The sequence below is a fragment of the Lycorma delicatula genome, chromosome 3 (assembly GCF_047948215.1).
Source record: "Lycorma delicatula isolate Av1 chromosome 3, ASM4794821v1, whole genome shotgun sequence".
Lineage (NCBI taxonomy): Eukaryota > Metazoa > Arthropoda > Insecta > Hemiptera > Fulgoridae > Lycorma > Lycorma delicatula.
Genome location: NC_134457.1, coordinates 186,131,937 through 186,156,861, shown reverse-complemented (window position 1 = coordinate 186,156,861; position 24,925 = coordinate 186,131,937). Strand labels below are relative to the sequence as shown.

Genomic DNA, 24,925 nt, shown 5'->3' with positions numbered 1-24,925 from the left:
GCAAAGTTGGGATTGGCCTTACATTTTCCCACCTCGTTTACAGCATTTCCCTTCCTTCAGTTACTTTCTCTGATGATATAAAAACAACTTGAACTCTTTCAACAGACTTAGCACATTCAAAGAAATCTTCAGCAGAACTCACAGTAAATTTCCGTGTCCTTACTCCATTCCATACCAATATCTTTATGCACCCACCAATTCCATCTACTGTCCCCTTTCCATGTGATGTGGCAAAGAAATATCTACAGTAACAGCATCTCCTTCCACACTAAAATTGGAATGCATTAAGCAAGATTAGAGTGAATTTATTTTTAAATTGAGCCGCGCAGCCATCTGAAAACACAGTTAATTTTCCGAAGTGCTGGAACTCCTTAATCAGCATAATTTCCCTCTTTTTTTTTTGTCTTCAGTCATTTGACTGGTTTGATGCAGCTCTCCAAGATTCCCTATCTAGTGCTAGTCATTTCATTTTGGTATACCCCCTACATCCTACATCCCTAACAATTTGTTTTACATATTCCAAACGTGGCCTGCCTACACAATTTTTCCCTTCTACCTGTCCTTCCAATATTAAAGTGACTATTCCAGGATGCCTTAGTATGTGGCCTATAAGTCTGTCTCTTCTTTTAACTATATTTTTCCAAATGCTTCTTTCTTCATCTATTTGCCGCAATACCTCTTCATTTGTCACTTTATCCACCCATCTGATTTTTAACATTCTCCTGTAGCACCACATTTCAAAAGCTTCTAATCTTTTCTTCTCAGATACTCTGATTGTCAAAGTTTCACTTCCATATAAAGCGACACTCCAAACATATACTTTCAAAATATTCCGTCTATTCCAGGAGCCTTTCTGCCATTCAAATCTTTTAATGCTCTCTTAAATTCAGATCTCAGTATTGTTTCTCCCATTTCATCCTCCTCAACTTCCTCTATAACACCATTTTCTAATTCATTTCCTTTGACAATGTACATTGTGAGGCATCTGTGAACACAAAAGAACATATTTTGGACTAAGTTTTGGAACTTTGATTGTTTTATTTTGATTTCTGGAAACTCCAAGGTGAATACTTCTTTGACTGTTATTATTATATATCTCTTCTGGAAGGAAGAACATTCGCTTGAGTTTAGGATGTTTTATTAAATCATCTCGACAATAAAACTGTATTATTGTTGAGTAGTTTCATTCAGGGAAGTTCATCTTCGTTGAGCACTTTTCTCCTCATAAAGATCTTTTTTGACTTAAGTTGTATCGCATATCAGTTTTCTTATTACTACTAGCTTTTTCCCAGAACTGTGTAGTAATAATCGTATCACCTTTTAGGTGTGTGTGAGATGGGTTCCCAAGATGCTGTCCGACCATCACAAAACAATGAGAATGGACGCCTCCCTAACATTTCTCCAGCGCTACCACAATGTAGGAGAAGATTTTTTGAACAAAATTGCCACAGGGGACAAGACAGGGTCCATTTTGAAACTGAAGAAACAAAAGAACAATCCAAACAGTGGGTGCATTCTCATTCTCCCAGTAAACCAAAGAAGTTCAAGCGAATCTACTCCAACAGAAAGTGTATGGCTACTGTGTTCTGGGACCGGAATGGAGTTCTCTTGGTGGAATTCATGGACATGGCACGACCATCACTACAGCCTCATACTGTATGACTCTTCAACGTCTACGAAGGGCAATTCAGAATAAGCGGAGAGGAATGTTGTCATCAGACATTGTCTTTCTCCATGACTATGCTCGGCCGCACACTGCAGCTGTAATAAAGAAGCTCCTGCAGCGTTTTCATTGGGAAGTGTTTGATCACCCACCATACAGCCTGGACTTGGCTCCATCCGATTTTCACTTCTTTGCTCACATGAAATGCTGGCTAGGAGGACAACATTTTGGCACAGACATCGAGCTGCAGACCAGCATAGAAACATGGCTGAAAACACAGGCGGCTCCGTTCTGTGACGAAGGTATTGGAAAGTTGTTACCACGCTATGACAAATGTCTAAATTGGAGTGGCGACTATGTAGAGAAATAGCGTAACTATGTAAAGTACTTGCTACAAATAAAATTTTTTTTATTTTCACTGTGGGTTTTAATTTCGTGATCGATCGGACCTTGAAAAAAAATAACCCTTTTATGTTGAGGAGTGTGATGCTGATGAAAATGAAAGATGGACATTGGAGCACCAGTAAAGGTAAACTAGAATCTTTCAAAGTGTGATGGTATTAGATGGATGATGGAAGTTTGATAGACAGATTAAATTTCCAGGGAAGAGTTACTTTTAAGGACATATGATGCAGTTTTTTTTTGGAAAACATTAACTAAAAGAAGAGATTGTAAACTGGTCACATTTTATGATACAATGAAAAGATCATTATTAAAGGATTGATAGAAGGAAAAAACCAAAGAGAAAAAAGCTGACCACAGTACATAAAACAAACTGTCAGTGATGTTCTTCAAGAGATTAAGATGAAAGCATAGGATAAAAAATTTTGGAAATTTGCAGCAGAATAATAGCAAAAAAAAAATTAAATTTAATATTCTATAATTTTTTTAAAAAGTGATCTGTAATTCCCTAGATAAGGGATGAAAATAATACTTACCTTACAACTTCATTTAGAGAAAAATATTAAAGTTTTGAAATATGAAACAGAAAAGAGTTTGAAAATGTATAAAATTCCAATTGTTGGTGGTTCTATAAAAAAAATTGTTGTTACTCTTTCCTAAGGTAGTTCCATCATTGTTATTTTTTGTTAGTTAAAAACCAACACAAATAAAATTTTCATAAAGTTTACGGTTAAGACATAGGACCCCACTTATCTCTAACCACTGATCCAGTTTTTTCAGGAATTTAAATCAATCCCCATTATTGTACAAACTACCAACAAAATAAATACATTTGTATTCTCTGATAAAATTTTTAGCAGTTAGGAGGAGGGAATTACAACTTGAAAATTATAAAAATCTGGGAGGATAATTTTTTTACTGATAAACCCTGTAATCCCACTTATTTATGGAATTATTATAGCAGTATAAGGCTTCCCTTGTTAATATGTGCAAATAAAAAAAAAAGAAGCATTTTCAGCCCTTCTGATCTTGATACCTTTTCTCTGTTCCTGTTTAATTTAACCTATAGGGAGCCATAACTCAAACTAATTTTTTTTTACCTTAAAGAATCTATTTGGAATAACTATTACATATTTCATATTCTTTGTTATTCAGAAAGTGGGAGAATTAATGATGAGGTTTTTCTTTGTCTTCTCCTTGATGAGGAGAAGACAAAGAAATACTGGTCACATTTCTTCTAGTTTAAAATGTGAGAACTGTGTTGTAGCTTGGCACTTCTTTTCAATCATTTCATTTAACCACTTAAGGGTTTGCTAATTTAAATCATGTTTACTTGTTTTCCCTGGAATTAATTTTGCAAGACATCTTGGAATTAATTATCCTAAATTTCAACTTCTAACTCGAGAATGGGAGAATAAGTGGTGAGTGAATCTGAGAGCTTTTAATTTACTTACATAAATAATTGGATTAGACCATAAAATGTTAAAGATATACTTTAACATTGGATTTTAATTAGAGACCATATTTCAATAGTGAATTGGACATGAGACTAGACAACATCAGCTGTCAAACTCATTTTAGGCTTATAATCTCCTGAGAAGAATACTGTCAGTAAATAAAATAAAAGGAAAATAGGAAAAATTCTGTTTTTACTTCCTTGTATGAAGTAAAGAAAGTATTGTGATCGCAAAAAATTTTGGTTTTCAGATTTCAATGGAAATATCCATTTTCACCATCCATGACACTAATTCATTTTGACTAGTTTTGGCATGACATCGGTATGTATGTTCATGCATCTCGCATAACTCAAAAACGATTAACTGTAGGATGTTGAAATTTTGGATTTAGGACTGTTGTAACATCTAGTTGTGCATTCCCTTTTGATTGCAATCAGCTGGACCAAAAGTGTTTTTTTTTAACTGCAGTAAATAAGCCCCCATTGAGAGCTTTTCAACAATATATTGTAAGTGGTACTTATTTTCATTGGTTCCAGAGTTATAGCTAAATAAAATCTTAATGAAATATTTGAATTTACAAGAAGAAGGCACATCAGTTCAAATCCAACTCATCTCCTTTTTTTTTAACTTTTTTTTAAATTTTATTGTATTGATTTGTTAATAATTATTAAGCTCCGATTCAAAAAAAAAAAAAAATAAAAATATGTTTATGTAATTTAACAGGCATACAAGGAAGTCATATGTTGTCCACATCAAATTTTTATTTATAAAGGTAACCCACTGGTTGTCTAGTGGTAAAATCATCATTGCAGATCAGCTGTTTAACAGTGGATTTTTGTAGTTAAAGGTTTTGAGGTTCAATCATAGTAAAGGTTATTTACTTATGTTCAGAAATTAGTACTTGATTGTGGGCTACTGCTATGTGGTGGTTGAGGTTCAATTAACCACAAATCCCAGGAATGCTTGCCCTGAGTTTATGTAACAGCACATTTTTTGGGGCCAAGGGGTTGTTATTGTCTACAACTTGAACAGATTTTGATGTACACATTAGGAATAGAAAAAGAAAAAAAAATCAGGATAACTAGGAATTTCCATAGATAGCCTCATTAACACTATTAATAAGAAAAACTATTGTTGGAGAAAAATAGTTCATCATCATCAGTTAAAATGCAACATCATTAAAATTAATTAATAAAAACTAAACATACACTACTGATAGTCTTTATAACTTTATTTACTAACAAATGAAATAAAAAGTAGAACACTATTAAGAATGTCAAAATATATTAAATGACAAATTCAGAATAATAAACAAAAATCAGATTTGCAAGAGTAATTAAATAAATGCTAATTCATTTCTGTCATGTCAACATCTCTGTCTGTTATAATCATATTACATATTGATATTTTTAAAGTTAAACAAAAATCAAAACATTCACCACACTGTTAATGATATAAATTTTAGAGATGTCATAAATATATAAAAAAAACAAACAAATCTTTGCGAGATAATAAATAATGTAGTTTTAATAACCATTAAATACTAACAAATAAAATAAAAAGTAGAACGCTATTAAGAATGTCAAAATATATTAAATGACAAATACAGAATAATAAACAAAAATCAAATTTGCAAGAGTAATTAAATAAATGGTAATTCATTTCTGTCATGTGAACATCTCTGTCTGTTATAATCATTTTACATATTAATATTTTTAAAGTTAAGCAAAAATCAAAAACATTCACCACACTGTCAATGATGTAAATCTAGAGACGTCATAAATATAAAAAAGAAAAAATTTATAAGAGATAATAAATAGTGTACTTTTACCGGCCATTAACTGTATCTAATCATTTTTTTTGTCTTCAGTCATTTGACTGGTTTGATGCAGCTCTCCAAGATTCTCTATCTAGTGCTAGTCGTTTCATTTCAGTATACCCTCTAAATCCTACATCCCTAACAATTTGTTTTACATATTCCAAACGTGGCCTGCCTACACAATTTTTCCCTTCTACCTGTCCTTCCAATATTAAAGTGACTATTCCAGGATGCCTTAGTATGTGGCCTATAAGTCTGTCTCTTCTTTTAACTATATTTTTCCAAATGCTTCTTTCTTCATCTATTTGCCGCAATACCTCTTCATTTGTCACTTTATCCACCCATCTGATTTTTAACATTCTCCTATAGCACCACATTTCAAAAGCTTCTAATCTTTTCTTCTCAGATACTCTGATTGTCCAAGTTTCACTTCCATATAAAGCGACACTCCAAACATACACTTTCAAAAATCTTTTCCTGACATTTAAATTAATTTTTGATGTAAACAAATTATATTTCTTACTGAAGGCTCGTTTAGCTTGTGCTATTTGGCATTTTACATCGCTCCTGCTTCATCCATCTTTAGTAATTCTACTTCCCAAATAACAAAATTCTTCTACTTCCATAATCTTTTCTCCTCCTATTTTCACATTCAGCGGTCCATCTTTGTTATTACTACTACATTTCATTACTTTTGTTTTGTTCTTGTTTATTTTCATGCGATAGTTCTTGCGTAGGACTTCATCTATGCCGTTCACTGTTTCTTCTAAATCCTTTTTACTCTCGGCTAGAATTACTATATCATCAGCAAATCGTAGCATCTTTATCTTTTCACCTTGTACTGTTACTCCGAATCTAAATTGTTCTTTAACATCATTAACTGCTAGTTCCATGTAAAGATTAAAAAGTAACGGAGATAGGGAACATCCTTGTCGGACTCCCTTTCTTATTACGGCTTCTTTCTTATGTTCTTCAGTTGTTACTGTTGCTGTTTGGTTCCTGTACATGTTAGCAATTGTTCTTCTATCTATGTATTTGAACCCTAATTTTTTTAAAATGCTGAACATTTTATTCCAGTCTACGTTATCGAATACCTTTTCTAGGTCTATAAACGCCAAATATGTTGGTTTGTTTTTCTTTAATCTTCCTTCTACTAATAATCTGAGGCCTAAAATTGCTTCCCTTGTCCCTATACTTTTCCTGAAACCAAATTGGTCTTCTCCTAACACTTCCTCCACTCTCCTCTCAATTCTTCTGTATAGAATTATAGTTAAGATTTTAGATGCATGACTAGTTAAACTAATTGTTCTATATTCTTCACATTTATCTGGCCCTGCTTTCTTTGGTATCATTACTGTAACACTTTTTTTGAAGTCTGATGGAAATTCCCCTTTTTCATAAATATTACACACCAGTTTGTATAATCTATCAATCGCTTCCTCACCTGCACTGCGCAGTAATTCTACAGGTATTCCGTCTATTCCAGGAGCCTTTCTGCCATTTAAATCTTTTAATGCTCTCTTAAATTCAGATCTCAGTATTGTTTCTCCCATTTCATCCTCCTCAACTTCCTCTTCTTCCTCTATAACACCATTTTCTAATTCATTTCCTCAGTATAACTCTTCAATATATTCCACCCATCTATCGACTTTACCTTTCGAGTTATATATTGGTGTACCATCCTTGTTTAACATATTATTAGATTTTAATTTATGTACCCGAAAATTTTCCTTAACTTTCCTGTGTGCTCCGTCTATTTTACCAATGTTCATTTCTCTTTCCACTTCTGAACACTTTTCTTTAATCCACTCTAATTTCGCTAGTTTGCACTTCCTGTTTATAGCATTTCTTAATTGTCGATAGTTCCTTTTACTTTCTTCATCACTAGCATTCTTATATTTTCTACGTTCATCCATCAGCTGCAATATATCGTCTGAAACCCAAGGTTTTCTACCAGTTCTCTTTATTCCGCCTAAGTTTGCTTCTGCTGATTTAAGAATTTCCTTTTTAACATTCTCCCATTCTTCTTCTATATTTTCTTCCTTATCTTTTTTACTCAGACCTCTTGCGATGTCCTCCTCAAAAATCTTCTTTACCTCCTCTTCCTCAAGCTTCTCTAAATTCCACCGATTCATCTGACACCTTTTCTTCAGGTTTTTAAACCCCAATCTACATTTCATTATTACCAAATTATGGTCGCTATCAATGTCTGCTCCAGGGTAAGTTTTGCAGTCAACGAGTTGATTTCTAAATCTTTGCTTAACCATGATATAATCTATCTGATACCTTGCAGTTTCTCCTGGCTTTTTCCAAGTGTATATTCTTCTATTATGATTTTTAAATTGGGTGTTGGCAATTACTAAATTATACTTTGTGCAAAACTCTGTAAGTCGGTCCCCTCTTTCATTCCTTTTGCCCAGCTCGTATTCACCCACTATATTTCCTTCCTTGCCTTTACCAATGCTTGCATTCCAATCTCCAACTATTATTAAATTTTCATCTCCTTTTACGTGTTTAATTGCTTCATCAATCTCTTCATGTACACATTCTACCTCATCATCATCATGGGCGCTTGTAGGCATATAGACGTTAACAATCGTTGTCGGTTTAGGTTTTGATTTTATCCTTATTTCAAGGATTCTATCGTTATGTATATTTTCTATATTTGTATCTAATCTACAAATATTAAAGCACTCATGATATTCATACTAAGATTCCTTATTCTGAATTTCAAACTGACAATATTATAAATGTAGAAACATCATAAATTTAAAAAAGATAAATTTATGGTAGATAATAAATAGGATACTTTTATGAGCCATTAATTATTTGCATGCAATCTAGAAATATTAAAGCACTCATGATATTCATTTTAGAAAATTTTTCTGAATTTCAGACTGTACAGATGAATAGCCTTAAGGCAGGATATTTTAAAGGAAATGGAATAATATTATCACACTCATGAAATTTTGATGAGCATGCCCATAGCTAAGCTGATTGATATATTTTCCTGAAAGTCACAATTGTTAACTTTTTGTTTATTTATAAGTTTCTTAACACCAGATGACCTTCACTGTTTCTTAAAGTACTAATTTTTTGCTACAGAGGACTTTACAAATACTATTTTATGTTTTAGTTAAGTGCGTATGTGCTTGGTTAAGTGTCTTATGTCTGTGTTAAGTGCTTTATCTCTTTTTCCTACACTGCTATTATAATTATCTTTAATCTTCTTTATATCCTAATAATTTAATTTAATTTTAATTTTCCAAATATTTTTGGAGTTGTTGAGTCCAGTTAAATTGAATATGTAACTGGTGTAGCCTCATGTAACTAATTCTGGGAGGTCACTAAGTTTTGTCCTTTTTTGCATAAATTCAATTTTTTGGATCAGTTTATCATTCTCTTGACTATAGTTTAATTTGTACTTGGCTAGTCTCTGGTTGCTGAGGATTGGTATGTTACACTGTAATTTTAATATTGATTTAAGAAAAATTTCTCATAGTTATGGAAAGGCTAATTATTTGTTTCAGTGGTCAAAATCAGTTTCATTTTTTACCCTACTGAGATACAAATCAAGTTTGGAAGAAATTAATAATTACTTAATTAACAGAGTTATTAATTGTAAAAAATAAGAATTCAGATGGAATGGGTTGATTTTCCTTCAAAAGTAATGGATGTTCCAGGATTATTGCCCAGTTCTCAACTAATATTATGAATGAATCTATGCCATTTACCATCTCTTATCAAGCACAATTGTTAATTCCCTGTTAAAAAAAAGAGAGTCTTGATTTAAATAAGTATTGCGCATTAGTGTTTCTTAAAAAGTTTCTAAAATTTTGGTAAAAAAATTAAAAAATTTTTCTAAAATCAATAATAAATTTCTTTGATAACATCTTTTATTCTCAGTGTGGTTTCTAGAAAAATAAAAGTTGTTCTTTGCAATTAAAACTTCACCTTCCGCATAGTTTTTTTTTAGTTGCAGCTAAAACTTTTGATTATGTTAATCATATTTTGTTATTACAAAAAATGCAAACTTTAGAATTGGTAGTATTATCAGAAAATCGTTTTATTGTTATTTTACATAAGAATTATTCTTATTTACATTCACAAAATAATGGTTTGAGAGTATTTTATTATTCCAAAAAAGTCTTCCATTTTTACCTGTTGAAAAAAAAAAACTTTTTGAAGGAAGATTTTTAAGTATTTATAGTATTAATTAATATTTTTATTATTTATTTTTTTTTTTAATAGTTATTAAAAAAATAAATAAGTAAAACCCAGAAAAAATAGTGATGTTTTCAATATTTAGGCTCTTCAGATTGTGATGAAAAGAAATTTGAAGGATTTAAGAACTGTGAGAGAGTAAGAAAAGAATAAGGTTAATGTCTTTTCTTAGTGATTATTAATTATGTTATTGTTATTTTACTAACAATTACTTTACTTAAAATTACGTTTATTACATAGATAATATAATTATATTTATGTAATTTAAGTAAGAATATTTTTTCCTAATATTCAATCTCTTTAGTAGATATTATTTACCATTACTATTTGTTAGTTTAATTATGATCAGTTTCTATTACGTTTTGGATTCTTCATTAACTAATATAGTTCAGTTACTAAAGCTGGATTATTCAGGCAGTATAACAAGTAGGACAATCTGTTGTTAAACCTGCATTATTACAATTAATGTGTTAGGGTAAGTGTGTTCTAAAAAAATTCATCTGCAAGATAAAAATTATATCATTGATGATAACATTTCCAGAAATCCTAATAATAACCTCCAATTAAATTATTTATTTGTGGATATGGTCCTTATTAGTAGTTATTCCTGGTTGTATGGGTGTAATGATTGCAAAGTTTGTAATTTTTTAAATTTGTTCCAATGTAATTTCACCAAAAAGAGTAGCAAGCATTATAAATAAGTTTAGTTGTAAAAATTGGCAAATTTACATTTTTGTTTTTAAATGTAACTTAATTGACTGCAGTACCAAATTAAAAAGTTTCAGTGAGCAAAGCTCTGATATGAAATATACATTTTTTATTTGTGTAATTTTAAGTTCTGGAAATATTAAGAATCTGGATTTTTTCTTGAGTCTAAAAAGAGTCAAGAAAAATAAAAGTAATTTTAAGTAAATTAAAAAATAACTCAATTTTACTTATAAAAGTTAAAAAATTATAATTATATAAATGTAAGCAAATTCTATAAATAATATGTAAGAAATTGTTCATTATTTTTTGATAGGACATTGAGTTATAATTTTTATGCACTTTTTCTCATCATTACTCTTTAGTTCTTTAAATTTTTTGTGATTTGTTCTCCCCAAATATCTTATGTTTCTTTCATGTTTTGCCTTGCTCTAGCAAATAAATTTTTGACTTGTATTTGTATTTTGTGCTTGCAACACACCACAAAGTTTTTTTAACTTTTGTTCAGTATTATTTTTAATAATACTATCAGTATTAAAATAATAGCATTTAAAAATAATACTATTTTTAATAATACTATCATTTGTAATATTTTGTGGAGTATTGTTCACATTCAGTGAGATTGTTGTTAATATAACTACAGTCCAAGGACTTGAGGTCAATTTCAAGATGTTCTTATTCTTCCTTACCACTGCTTTGAGATACATATTGAGCTAAAAGACGTTTTTTCTTATGAGATTTAAATTCTGTGACAGTAACAGGAGAGAAATTTTGGTTTTGTAGTTATTGATCAGTTGATATAACTATGCGTATTTATTTATTATCAATCGAAAATTACGAAGGTTATTTTTTTTCAAGGTCCGATCGGTCACAAAATTAAAACCACAGTGAAAATAAAAAAAAAAAATTGATTTGTGACAAGTACCTACATAGTTACGCTATTTCTATACATAGTCCCCACTCCGATTTAGACATTTGTCGTAGCGTGGTAACAACTTTCCAATACCCTCGTCATAGAACGGAGCCGCCTGTGTTTTCAGCCATGTTTCTACGCTGGTCTGCAGCTCGATGTTGTGCCAAAATGTTGTCCTCCTAGCCGGCGTGAAAATCGGATGGAGCCAAGTCCGCGCTGTATGGTGGGTGATCAAACACTTCCCAACGAAAACGCTGCAGGAGCTTCTTTGTTACAGCTGTAATGTGCGGTCGAGCATTGCCATGGAGAAAGACAATGCCTGATGACAACATTCCTCTCCGATTATTCTGAATTGCCTTCGTAGACGTTGAAGAGTCACGCAGTATGAGGCTGCAGTGATGGTCGTGCCACGTTCCATGAATTCCACCAAGAGAACTCCATTCCGGTCCCAGAACACAGTAGCCATACACTTTCTGTTGGAGAAGGTTCGCTTGAACTTCTTTGGTTTACTGGGAGAATGAGAATGCATCCACTGTTTGGATTGTTCTTTTGTTTCTTCAGTTTCGAAATGGACCCTGTCTTGTCCCCTGTGACAATTTTGTTCAAAAAATCTTCTCCTACATTGTGGTAGCGCTGGAGAAATGAACCGACGATTTTCTCGAATTGCCTCATCCACTCGCTCGAAGATCATGGGTTGACACTCGCTTTCTTCCTTGATCGCCTGCATCATGAACATCTGCACGTCCTGCTTTAAAGTTCCTGCACCATTGTCGCACTTTGCTTTCACTCATTGAAGTTTCACCTTACACATTACTTATGGCCCGAAGAAATCGAATTACCGCTCGCACTTCACACTTGGGCAGGAGATGCTATTGTTGTAGACATGTTTATGTGCTAGCTGCGTGTTCAGAACTAAAAAAGTGATGTGGAATGATTGAAGGCAATACTAGAGACACTGCGCAACACATATGCGCAAAGGTCATCTGATTTTTGCGCGGGTTTTTATTTTGCGACCGATCGGATCTTATCTTCTGACCAGGACATGGCTTTACGGAAAACTTATTGCAAAGCTCTTATAAAGCATTTTCCCAATGTTCATCACGAAAACCAGTTTCTTCTCGGACAAGTGTGCCATTTAACTCAGTAATTGATCTCAAAACGTGTATCTTTGTTGTAAAGAAAATACCAGTTTCTACGAGGAAACCACAGACCACATGTAATGATGTGGGCACCAGTATCTGAAAAATATTTGGTAGGACCATTCTCTTTTAAAGGAACTGTTAACAGCATTTCATACCTTAACATACTTGAAATTATTTCATTACTCTTTGTTGGTCGATTGGTGTGGAATTAACTGTCATCATTTGCGAGATGAAGCTCCAGCTCATTTTGCTTAATTAGATGTGAACTTTTATGTTAATAATTTGAAGGGTGGGGATCGGTAGAGCCTCTGAAATACAGTGGCTACCTAGAAGTCCAGATTTAACAACTTTAACAAGTCCCTTGGGGCATAATAATAAAAAAATTGCAACTAAGGAGTGTTGATGAGCTGAAAACTGAACTGAAACCTGAACAGAGCTGAAAACTGAATGTATGTTGGGTGTATGTTATTTATATGAGCTGAAAACTGCTGTCAGAGACTCGTTTTACAACTGATCCTTCAACATGGATCAGAATTTCTAAATTCACTTGGCAACTGATAAAACTGTTGGTAGACAATTGAGGATCAGATACAGATGGAATTTAAAGTAAATCTTATGTGTAAAATTATTGATTAAACTAATGATAAAAAATTCATATTTATTTATATAGAGAGAAATTTTTTAGCCTCTTTGTAGTTGAATTTGAGAAAACAAACAACTTGTTGCCGGGTCATTACTAAAGGGCTGTCAAACATTAATCAAAATGCTTCCATTAGGCTGGAAGTATCCAGAAAAATTTATGAGGAATTGAGTTTCAATCAAGATTACTTTATGCACTGTTTGAAGATTATTTTAACAGAAGTGGGAATTTTTTGAGAAATTTATTATTCATTTGTGCACAGACCCGCATTTTTTGGCACAGTCATATGATCTGATAATCAAGCATCACAGTTAAATGACTTAATAAACCACTGTAACTGTGTTTATTATCCAGTGGGATCCTCTCGTAATTATTGAGAAGGTATTTAATACATCTGGGGTTCATGTTTGGTGTAGGAATACAAATAAAATGGGTGAGATATGATTTCTTGATGGAAATGTAACAGCTGATTCTTATCTAGAGATGTTATTCCTGATCTATTAAACAGTTCTTAGGTTGCCATTGGCTCTCTCTATGTTTGGCAGTCAAACTTTTCCTGAATGGAGGTGAATTGAAAAATGCCAATTTATCTTACTTTCAGTTTGGAAAAAAAAAGTGAAGTTGTTTTTAAAAATTTTTACAGTTTCAGAGATGCATAAACAAGATCCTTAAATAACTTCAAAGGAAAAATATCCCATGGGGTCATACTAGATGACCTTGGAGGCCACCACAAACAAGTCTGTCATCAGGGCGACCAGTCCAGTTGTTGGGGAAATTGTCATTCAACCAATCCCATACAGAGTTATGCCAGTGAGGAGGTATTGATATAAAATTTTCTGGTCCATCTTGCATTTAATGAAAGCGCCATGTATGCAGTATATCTTTATAAGAAGCTCCTGTTAGGCTTGTTTTAGTGAAAAAGAATGACAGTAAACTTGCTGTCACAATATTGAACATAGAACATTAAATTTATAGAGTCCCTTTTGGATTGTAAGAGTTTATAGGGATTTTCTGACCCTCTGATATGGACATATGTATATTAAATTTTACACTTGGATGAAATGTTGACTCATCACTAAACAAAATACGATCAAGAACGTTGTTATCTTCATGCAGTAACATTTCAATTATGATCTTGGGACACATAGCATAGTCAGTAATCAGCTTCATAGCTTGTAGCAGCTTTAAACTGTATGGACACAATCACTTTCTTAAAACATTCTACATTGTCATCACTGGTATTCCTATTATTGCTAGCAATGCCACTAGCTTGCCTACTTAACATATTTTTTAGGACCATGCAGGAAAGGCTTCTTGACAATTGAACTTTTTCTTCAGACAACATTGTTTGACCTATACTTTTCCCTTTACTAAGACACCTGCCCATTCAAACTGATTATGCCATTGACGAATATTATTGTCACTTGGAGGATCACAATTGAACTTTCTACATAACACTTATTAAACTATAACTAAAGATTCACATTTAGCAAGCTGCAAAACATTGAATGCTTCCTGTTCAGGAGTTGCCATAGTTGTTAGTGGTATTATCAATTAAAAAGATATGGAATCAGTCTATGGCCACGTACCCAACTAAAAGACTGTATATTTTTTAATGGTTTTCTTATGTTCAAAATCCTGTATAGGTCAAATTTAGTAATTGAAATTTGATATACTTAAATAAAGTTGATATTTTGCACATAGCTTTGGTTCTGATGACAGTATAATGTAGCATATTTAATGTTGTTCTAAATCAAATATGGTGGACATTGTGAAAACTTATTTCTTTGTTTATATATGGATAAAAAATCATGTATTTCAGTAACTAAGGGTTTGTTATGGCAGTGAAATGATTTTGTTAATAACAAAATGGATTTGTTACTATAACCTAACGTAATTACTAAAAGTAATATTTTATGAGTGCACAATGGTTTTCTTTTTACAAACGTTGAAAATTATTTAATTATCTTATAAATACTGAAAAATTATTTTGTACGTTTTAGAGCAATTTCGTTTTAAAATAACACCATTGTGTTAAGGTTTTATTAAAATTTATTTATTGCTGATTGATTCTTGCTTTAAATAAACATTCTATGTACACCTCAACAGATACAACAAATTTAAATAACATTTTTTTTTTTTTTTTTTTTTGTAAATCCAGTATTGTTATTATTATTATTATGTGTTTATATACTAGATGATTGAATTATTCCGTGATGATTTTAATTTTAATATTTAAACCATTTTAGAAATGTATGATTTTATTACGTAGTTGGAGTTAAAAGTGATTTTAGTCATTTCCCAAGCTTTCGGAACACAAATTGGATGAAGAATTCCTTCCTTTATTTTTTTCTAGGTAGTTAAAAATTGGGGAAACTATTTTACTCTTTTCCTCATATTACCAAAAATATAACTGAAATTTCTAATTGGAATAGATATGTAGTGCACATCTTTAACTAACCAACAAATAAATCATGGTGTGATCTTTCATGTGTTATAAAATTGTTGTTTGTTTTTTGTTTTTTTTCAGATCCCATGTCAACTTTGGGGTGGATGGAGCCCATCAAATGCAGCAACAGGCTCACCTACATGTGGTTGCCAAGAATTTATACTCTCAAGATTTGCAGAGAACACCTGTTCCATTTGGTGTTTTGGATCGACGAATGGTAAAATCACTTTTTCTTACTACAAGGGTGAATCAAATTTAAACAGTAATTTTGTTATTCTACACAGCAAGCAGTTCTGAGCTGGATGGCAGAGTGGGGGATTAATGTTCAGTGTGTTCAGAGGGGGAACCAGCTTGCTCTGCTCTGTTCTGTTGTCAGTATAGCCATGTCATCTGTCGTCTGTTGCATATCATATAATCATAAAGTTTTTAACTAATGAAGGCATTAAACCTATCAAAATTCTGATTCATTTAAAGGTACAGTTTGGGGTTGCTACACTGCTCCAGAACCGAGTGTATATGTGGATCAGACAGTTTAAGGATGAGTGAGAAAGTGCAGAAAATGAAAGTCATAATTGACGCCCAAGGTCAAGTCTCACAGTTGACATCTGTGCTGTTCGAAAGCTTATAAAAGGTGATCGCTGGTTCACTGTTGAAGAAATCGCATCAGAAGTGTTTATCAGCTATGGGAGTGCTCAATCCATTATCACTGTTCTTCATCTTGACTTTAGAAAAATTAGTGCTTGATGGGTTCTGTGGTTGTTGACTGAAAATCAAAAACAGGTCAGGTTTGAGATCTGTGAGAGACTTTTGAAACAATTTTGGCAAGAAGGGGACGATTTTTTGAAGTGTATTATCCCATGTGATGAGACATGGGTTCATTATTGCACTGTGGAGTCAAAAATGGCAAGTAAGGAGTAGTGAAGGAAGGATCAAGGCTCTGGCCAGTGAAGGCAAAAATCTGTCTGTCGGCCAGAAAAGTTCTTGCAACAATTTTTTTTGACTCTAGGGAAGTTTTACTCATTGATTTTCTTCACAATTAACGAATGGTGAATGCGGCTTACTATTGCCAGCTCCTACAATCAACAAAAGCTGCCTATCAAAACAAAAGACAGGGTTGCTCATCAGAGATGTCATCCTTCTCCATGACAATACCAGGTCACACACCGTGATTTTACAAGGGATAGATTGGAAAAAATGCAATGGGAAATCCTCAACCACCCTTCCTAAAGTCCAGATTTGTCCCCCAAGTGTAAAATTTTCATTGAGTAAACAATATGATAAATATTACTTGATAAAGATAGATGTGGAGAACAGAAGAGAAATATAAAGAAATTTCGTGCAGAAAGATTAAAAGCAAAAGAAAATTTGTGCCAAGGTTGTGGAGAAGAGATTTACTATAAAACAAATTTTTTTAAAAATGATACATTTTAATGGAGAAGAAACTTAAGACAGAAAATTATTAATTATAGAAAATCTTTGCTAACAAAACAAGTACAAAAGACTATTGTTATAAATAGGTAACAGATTTGCCTTGAAAATAAATATTAATACTTTGGTTGAAATAAATATTAGAAAGAAAATTTCTTTTAGCAATGTGGGAAACACATGTAAACATTTTGAGAAGTAGGTAATATAACTAAATACGCTGATGCAGAAACAAAGAAAAGTGTAACAAAGAAGGAAGAAAATGATTCTAGCCAAGACTGATGTAGTAAGTAGAAAAATACATGTACACTTTTTACAAATTAAACATAAAAGTATTAGAAATTAATACACTTACAGAATGCAGGGAGAGCTAGATCATAGGCATCAGGAATGCATACAACTATCAGAGTGAAAAAATTATCGTAGGATGAGTTAGAGAAGTTGTACTTCAAAGATACTTAAAATTTTCTAAAGTAATATCAGTATTTAATTTATAAATATTTTGAATATTGTTGTATACTTTGAATATGCACAGTGGTTTGTTCAGGTGATGATTATAATTGACAAATAAGCATTAGCTTTACTTCTAATGCTTCTAAAGTTTTTTGGAACATTGGAGAGACAATCTGTATCCTTGCTTAATAGAATTATTTTTAAATTATTTAATTATGTTGTGATTATCAGTTTATTCATAGTGATTCTCTAGCATCTTTAGTTTAACCTTTAACACGGAAACAATCAGATTTAATATTAAATATGTTTGAATGCTTATTCTCCAAAATAAAAATTTCAAATGGATTAGATTACAATACCAGTTAATAATTTTATTTAAGATCAAGAGATAAATATTAAAATTTTAAAAACACAACTGTCAAAAAAAACTGCTCTTTAATATAGGATAATTGTAGAGCATTTGGGTGACTCTTGGTTCAGTCGTTGAGTTGTTACATGGAACAAATATACATACTTACACACAATAAATACTTTTTGGGCAGTCATGTAAAAACACTAGTTAGGCGTATGAGATATGAGATTTCTGAATCGTTCAGAATGAAGCATCTCAAGCAAGTATTCAAAACGACTTGAAAAAGTTACTTTTATACAAATTTGAAAACTAGATTGTGGATATTGGTGTTCTTTGGTGGTTGGGTTTCAATTAACCACACATCTCCGGAACGGTTGACCTGAGACTAAAAGACTACACTTCATTTACAGTCGTACATGTCATCCTCATTCATCCTCTGAAGTAATATCTTACGGTGGTTCCGGAGGCTAAAAAACAGAAAAGAAAAGTAAAAAGAACATACTTACATAATCAAATATTACATAATCGAACCTGTCAAAAAATCATATCATTTTTTTCTTAAATGTTTTTAAACAATAAATAACAACAGTAATTATAGTTATAAAATAAGTTAATAGATTTTACTACCGTAATTCATTCATTCAATATCGTAGCAGATCTTAAAACACAACCATTTTCTATACAAATAAACCGATACTGAAAATACTATCCATTTATAATCGTATATATGATTTTTTTTTCTTGGCCTTGTAGTTACAATTAAACATATATATAGCTACAACATTCCCTGTACTATAAGGGTTCCAACACAGGGCCATACATCTAAATCGGTTTGGTCGTTGAGCTGCTACAGTGGAACAAACATGCATACATACATTTATACATACATACATACACACTAAAAACATTACACTTCTTTTTGGGCAGTCGTGTAAAAACTGTAAAGTAGTTCCAGAAATTGAAAAATTACTTTTTCAAAATGCTTTATCTTTTTTTTATCCTTTATATTTTTATAACATATTTCATTAGTGCTTTTATATTTATTTCACCTGTTATTTTCAAAAAATAAAAAATAAATGGTGTCATATGCGAATGTAATGAAATAAATAAATAAAAAATTTTAATATAAGACTAGAATAATGATATAGTTATTTTAATATTTGAGTATGGGGGGGGGGTTAATATTAATTTCAAGAAAAGTGATATTTACTCAACACCAGTTAAGATTTTAATTATGATTTTTTCTGATTATTTTAAGTGAGAGATCAAGTGACATTCAAGTATATTTTAATCTAGCTATTTAAGTGAGAAATTCAAATTTTACTGAAACACATAATCTGTATTATTTTTGAATGATTGTAAAAATTAAATCTATTTTAAAAAATTAGAAGAAAAAGTTCCTTTAGTAAAACATGGAGTGCATTAACATGGTTAGAATGATTTTTTCATTTCCATTTTTATTTTAAAAATGCATAATGTTATTATTTCTGTTGCTGTATTGTTAACATGTCGCAAATTTAATATATAGATTATGTATTGTATTTACGCTAACCTATTTACTCTACTGTAACCTATTTATTTGTTTTTTAATTGTATTTATTCTGTCCAAGTTTGATTTTATTGTTTTTCTATTATTATAATCTTTAGATTATTCTTTACTGAAAACAACATAAGTAAAAATCAGATTCTTAATTGTGTAATAACCATTAAAATTAAACAGTTCTGTATAAAATTAAATCAGCAGTTGGCAGGATCACAATGAGGTGGACTGGTTTTAGATTATTGGCCTCAGGTCTTTGTCTACATTTTGTACTTTCTTTCTATATATTTTATATATATATATATATATATATATATACATCTGTGTGATTATATTTTGTTTTAGGGAACTAATCAAAAAGATGCAAATTGCCAGTCTTGTGGTAAAGGAATGAATGACTGCATTGGTCATTATGGTTATATTGATCTCGAGTTACCAGTGTTTCATGTTGGTTACTTCCGTTCTGTATTAAATGTTTTGCAGACTATCTGTAAGGTAATACATTTTTCTCTATACAGTATACAGTATACAGTATATGAATAGCTGACTGAATGAAAAATGTTAATTTTTCTGATTATTTTGTTTAATATCTTTGTCATTATTATTAGGCATTAATCATTTTGAGAGATTGAAATGTGTACATATACAGAGTATATCATAAAGTTCTTCTGGGACTTTCATAACTTATTCTTCTCTGAAAATAATGGAAAAAGTACATATAAACATATGTTATAAAATGCTTTGTTTGCAAGTTACAGTAGTGAACGATTTCACTTGGATTTCAGCTACCCTGGTGAAATGAGGTTGTATTGAAATTTTTAGGACTTTAATTAAGGGACAGATTTAGTGATTTCTTATTGATTTTACCTGAAAAATTGAATAAAATAGTTCCCAGATGTGTATTTGCAGTAGTTTTTGAGAAATTTTAGGTGAAAACCAATGAATTGGGATAAAATTCTGTTTTTTCAATGTTTGACATACAATAACTTTTCGGTAATAAACACATAAAACTTTTTAACAGAACTTGTAGAGGATTTAGTTTTAAACAAAGTGGTATAAGATAAGTTAAATAAAACAAAGAAAACTTAGAAAAATTGACTTTGTGTTGGTGAACTTTTCTTTTGCACTTATGAATCACATTGGTGAGAGAGTTTAAATTTCATGCTTGTATTTAGGGTCCAACTTGTTAATTGAACATATGTAGTGCATTGTACCCTGAAATTCAGTGTGTTTCTGATTGCATAATATTGAAGGTGTTGAAAACAGTCTGTTTTCTTGCACAGAACTGTGCAAGAGTTTTTATTGTTAAAATTATTATTACTGTTATTTTAATGCTTTTCTTTATTTAACATGTTATCAACATTACATATCTATTTTCATAAAAACATATAATTTAACATGATTTAAAATAATAAGAAATTACAATTACAAAATTGTGTGAAATCTTGTGTTTTCATTATTTTATTGGTTTATAAAGCATATACTACAGTGCTTCTCACATTTAATTAAAAAAATAAATAAATATATACATATATTTAGAAAAATAAAGTATAATATTAAAAATTAATTATACTCAAAAAAGAGATTACTATTAGAAATTCCCTTAAGACTATTTGGCATATGAAACATACGCCAAGTTCCTTATTATTTACTTTATAATAAAATAATACATGTAATACTCTAATGGTTATTATGTATTAGGTTGGTGCTATTTGTGCTAAATTTATTTATAAATATAATTATGAATGATGTTTATTAAGTTGTAGTTTAGCATATTATTTTCAGTAATGTCAATATACTATTTAGAGTTGATAGATATTGCCGAAGATATAAAATATTTTAGTGATATCTGTAAACAACATAAATAAGGCAAAAGCATCATTTATTAAAAATAACTTCAAAAAATTCACATACTTCAATGAAAGGCAAATTTACTTACTTAAGATCTTTTGTCGATCTAGCAATTATTTGGCTGTGAAAATATAGATAAAGGAACAACAAACCATATAGTACTACAGAAAAATTCTGAAAATTCAATGGATGTTTAAAATGACAAGCATTAAGATTCAAAAGAATATTAAAAAATTATAATGTAAAAGTAGAAGGGAAAAGTTTAAAAGACATTCCATGATGAAACAAGTTATGAAAGTCAGATGAAAATTATACATAGAATGAAAAAACTAGGCGAGGACAGAAATGAAAATGGTGACAATTGTCAGACAATCAGAGAACAGATAAAAAAGATTACGAATAGTTTGCAGATTCAGGAAGTAATAAAAAGAAATTGATTGAAAATATATAATGGATATAAATACAAAAATAAAATTAATTAATTAATACAGAACAGATATTTCATGACATCTAAGAGTTGGCAGAACTTAATTGTTCCCGAGTTTTGTCCCTGATTTCCAGATATAAATTACAGAAAATTTTATAAATTTGAACAGAAATTTACGCTCATGTACTTTATGGTAAATGTTTTCTAAAAATTTGATGAACAGCATTCTTACTATTGAGGGTTGAAAAGCTTGCTGAAGTGAAATTTTCTTGGTACAATATCTTAACACAATAAAAGTTTTTCTAAAACTGGTAGTAATGATTGTATAACTTATTACTATTTTTAATCCAAATTTTTGACATGTTTCCTTTAGGAAAACTATACATTCTTAAAAATTTTATTTTTTGCAGTAAGGTTTGTTTAGTCTTTATGTGAATACAACAAATTAGACATATTTGCTACTAAATCTGTATATTTTAATTATAATAGTTATTAAGATTATTAAAAATCAGCAAGTTATATATGTTAAAACTTTACATTACAATCATAGTACATAGTATATAGTAATTTTCCAGTTGGTGATTTATCTGTTACTTTTGAGGATGATGAGTGGAGTGAAGAAGGGAGGGTTTAGTGTTGGGTGAAAATGTTGTCGACTCTGCACACTGACATCAGAACTTCACTTCTTTAGTGCACCAGTCAAATATCCTTGTTACCTTCTTGGTGACACTACTAATTTACCACAGCTGTTGGTTTGACACTGCACTAAGATGTTACATCCAATTTTGTATTTACTGAACATTATAATTCTTAATTGAGCTGACCCCTTTAACTTTTTGTTAAGTATTGCAACAATTCCTCATTTCCTGGATATGCCTAAATAATCTTTTTTCAGGAATTATTCTTTGTTCTCTTCACAGCAATCTTTATTTTCTGATCATTGCATGTCTAATGCTCCTGTCAGATGGTTGCAGTCTCATCCTACGCATATTTATCTGTTTTTCTAATTTTCCATATTTTGTCAATGTCAGCTCTTTTTTTCATATTTTCAGTTTTTCTTTTTTTCTAATATAAATTGCTTATAAACCATATCAAATATATGATATGAAGAATATATTTTAGAAATTTTGTACTAGAGATTATTGATTTCTACTACTGATTTTAAGGATAAACATGAAGATTTTTATTGCAGTTATTTCCCATACATTAAAATTTCTGTATTTTTCTTTGAGGCAGAAAATACTGTTCTTACCCTTTTACCATTCCAATGGGATCTGTTCTTGCTGTTAGTTAAATTATATAATTTTTTATAATTTATTCTCTTACTTGGGAAACTAAAAATGTACATTAAAGGATTAGGTGTCCAGATAGTATAGTAGTTCTGGATTAACTGGTCTAGGATTCAATTCTCAGCAAGATGTTTTCATTTTTTATTAACCATTTTGTTTATTTTGTCTTCCTTTTTGATATACTTGTGAAGCATGTCCAAGACATTCATAATAAAAATAAAATTATACTAATCTCATTTATTTATATGAGTTTTAAAAAAAAAAATCTTTATTTGTATGACACTGTGTTTTTTTAAAATTAAATGTTATTAAAACTTCAAATTGATTTGCTGCTTGTAATTGAACTGAAGACAGTATATTAAAAGTAAGCTTTTTCTTACTGTTTTATCTTTCTACTTTTAAATTTTGTGGATTTTTTTTGTTAATTTTTTATATTTAATGTTATATTATGTTAGTTTATTATGATAGTGTTTTCATAAAGTATTATTTTTGTTTTGTGCAAAGTAATTTTTTATTCACAGATTAAAATACAAATTTCATACTTTTTTTTATTTTTATGAAAAAGTAATTATGTATTGTTGAAGTAAAAGTAAAGACCTAATATTTATATTTTTTTATTTTAGAATCCACTTTGCGCAAGAGTTCTTTTACCTGAAAGCCTAAAAGCTTCATTTTTCCAAAAGATTAGAAATCCAAATTTATCATATTTAAGTCGAAAGGCATTGTGTAAACAAATACAAGAGAAGGCAAAAAAGGTTTCAATTTGTCCAGCTTGTGGAGATATAAATGGTGTAGTTAAAAAATGTGGTTTATTAAAAATAATGCATGATAAGTATAGGACAAAGAAACCTGAAAGTGTTATTCAAGAAAAGTTAGGTATGTATTACGTTATCAAGAAATGTGTTAAATTAAGAATTATTGAATGGTTGCACTTATAAAATAAATTAATCTCCTGTTAACACTTAAAATTATCTAAAAGAACGAAGGGGGTCAATTAATAATCTAGCAGTTATATGTTTAGTGTTATGGCTGAAAATGTTGACAGGATTGTTTTGTACTATGCTATGAACATGTAGTGGGCATTCTGTTCCACAGATTGTAGCTGAGCTAAAATGTTAAGAATGCTTTATTATTGCTATTTAGCATTCAGAGCCATTCAAGTTGCATTACAGTGCATTTTTTTTTTATAAATTTCTTTATGATTTAGTGAATATTAATTATAAAGTTCATCATATGGGTCAGTCAGATGAGTTATTTTCTCTTTTAATTGTTTATGTAGTCTTTACAGAATAAGAAATTGTTTGTAGAAATTTCCAGTAATATATGTTCAGTATATGCTGTGCATTACAAATGCTTAGTTTTCCACTTCATATATTCTGCTAGTTTGTTGTATTCTCCTGTTGGGCACCTTTAAAAAAATATGTATATAATGTAAATTTAAATTTTCATAATTCACTTCTGACATTTTACATTACTTAGATAAAGTGAAATCTCATTCTGAGTGATTATTTTTTTGTTTTTTAATTAGGAAACACTTTTATAGTTTTATTATGTTAAATAGTTTTTGCATAATAGTAAGTTGAGGAGAAAAATAATCACTTGAGATAAGCATAATGTTTTTAAAAATTAAGGAATTTGTTCTAAAGTGAGTGATATTTTATTGAATTAATTTTTATGTAGTAAAATTTTGTGTTGCAAACTAAGTTACAATCTGTTGAAGGTACATGAGTTCGTGAATGAAATTTAATACTCATCTTTTAACTTTTATTTATCATTATCTGGCCATTAGTTTGGTAAATATTGGATAAGTGTTAGAAAATTTTATTGTCTCTTATTTTTTACAGTTGATTTATATAATATTTTAAAAGATTTTCATGTACCATCTTATATGTTTTGTTTTTTATTCTTTAAGAATTTTTTTTTTCATATTTATCCGTTTCTCAATACATAATAATCAAGACAGATATCATCCTTCTCTTGAACAAGAAGAGATTTTTTTTAGCATTTACTTGCTTAGAATGCATTTAGTGATAAACTTTGAGAAAAAAATTTAAACCCATTAAACTTTCTGGCACTTTAGAATAAGACTTTATTTTTAAATTTTGAATAGGGCTCTGAACTTGTTTAAGGAAAAATATTCATGATTAACTTTCAAAGAACTTATAATTGTTTTA

The 24,925-nt window shown here is 30.4% G+C and overlaps 1 protein-coding gene across 1 annotated transcript in view; it reads left to right on the top strand.

Moving 5' to 3' along the window:
* Nucleotides 1-24,925, top strand: part of Polr3A (RNA polymerase III subunit A) — a 102,386-nt gene that overhangs the window by 8,279 nt on the left and 69,182 nt on the right. Inside the window, exons 2-4 of the mRNA XM_075361195.1 lie at nucleotides 15,496-15,631; nucleotides 19,530-19,679; nucleotides 23,375-23,627. Of these exons, the coding sequence (XP_075217310.1) occupies nucleotides 15,496-15,631; nucleotides 19,530-19,679; nucleotides 23,375-23,627 (539 nt within the window). The remainder of the gene's footprint in view (nucleotides 1-15,495; nucleotides 15,632-19,529; nucleotides 19,680-23,374; nucleotides 23,628-24,925) is intronic.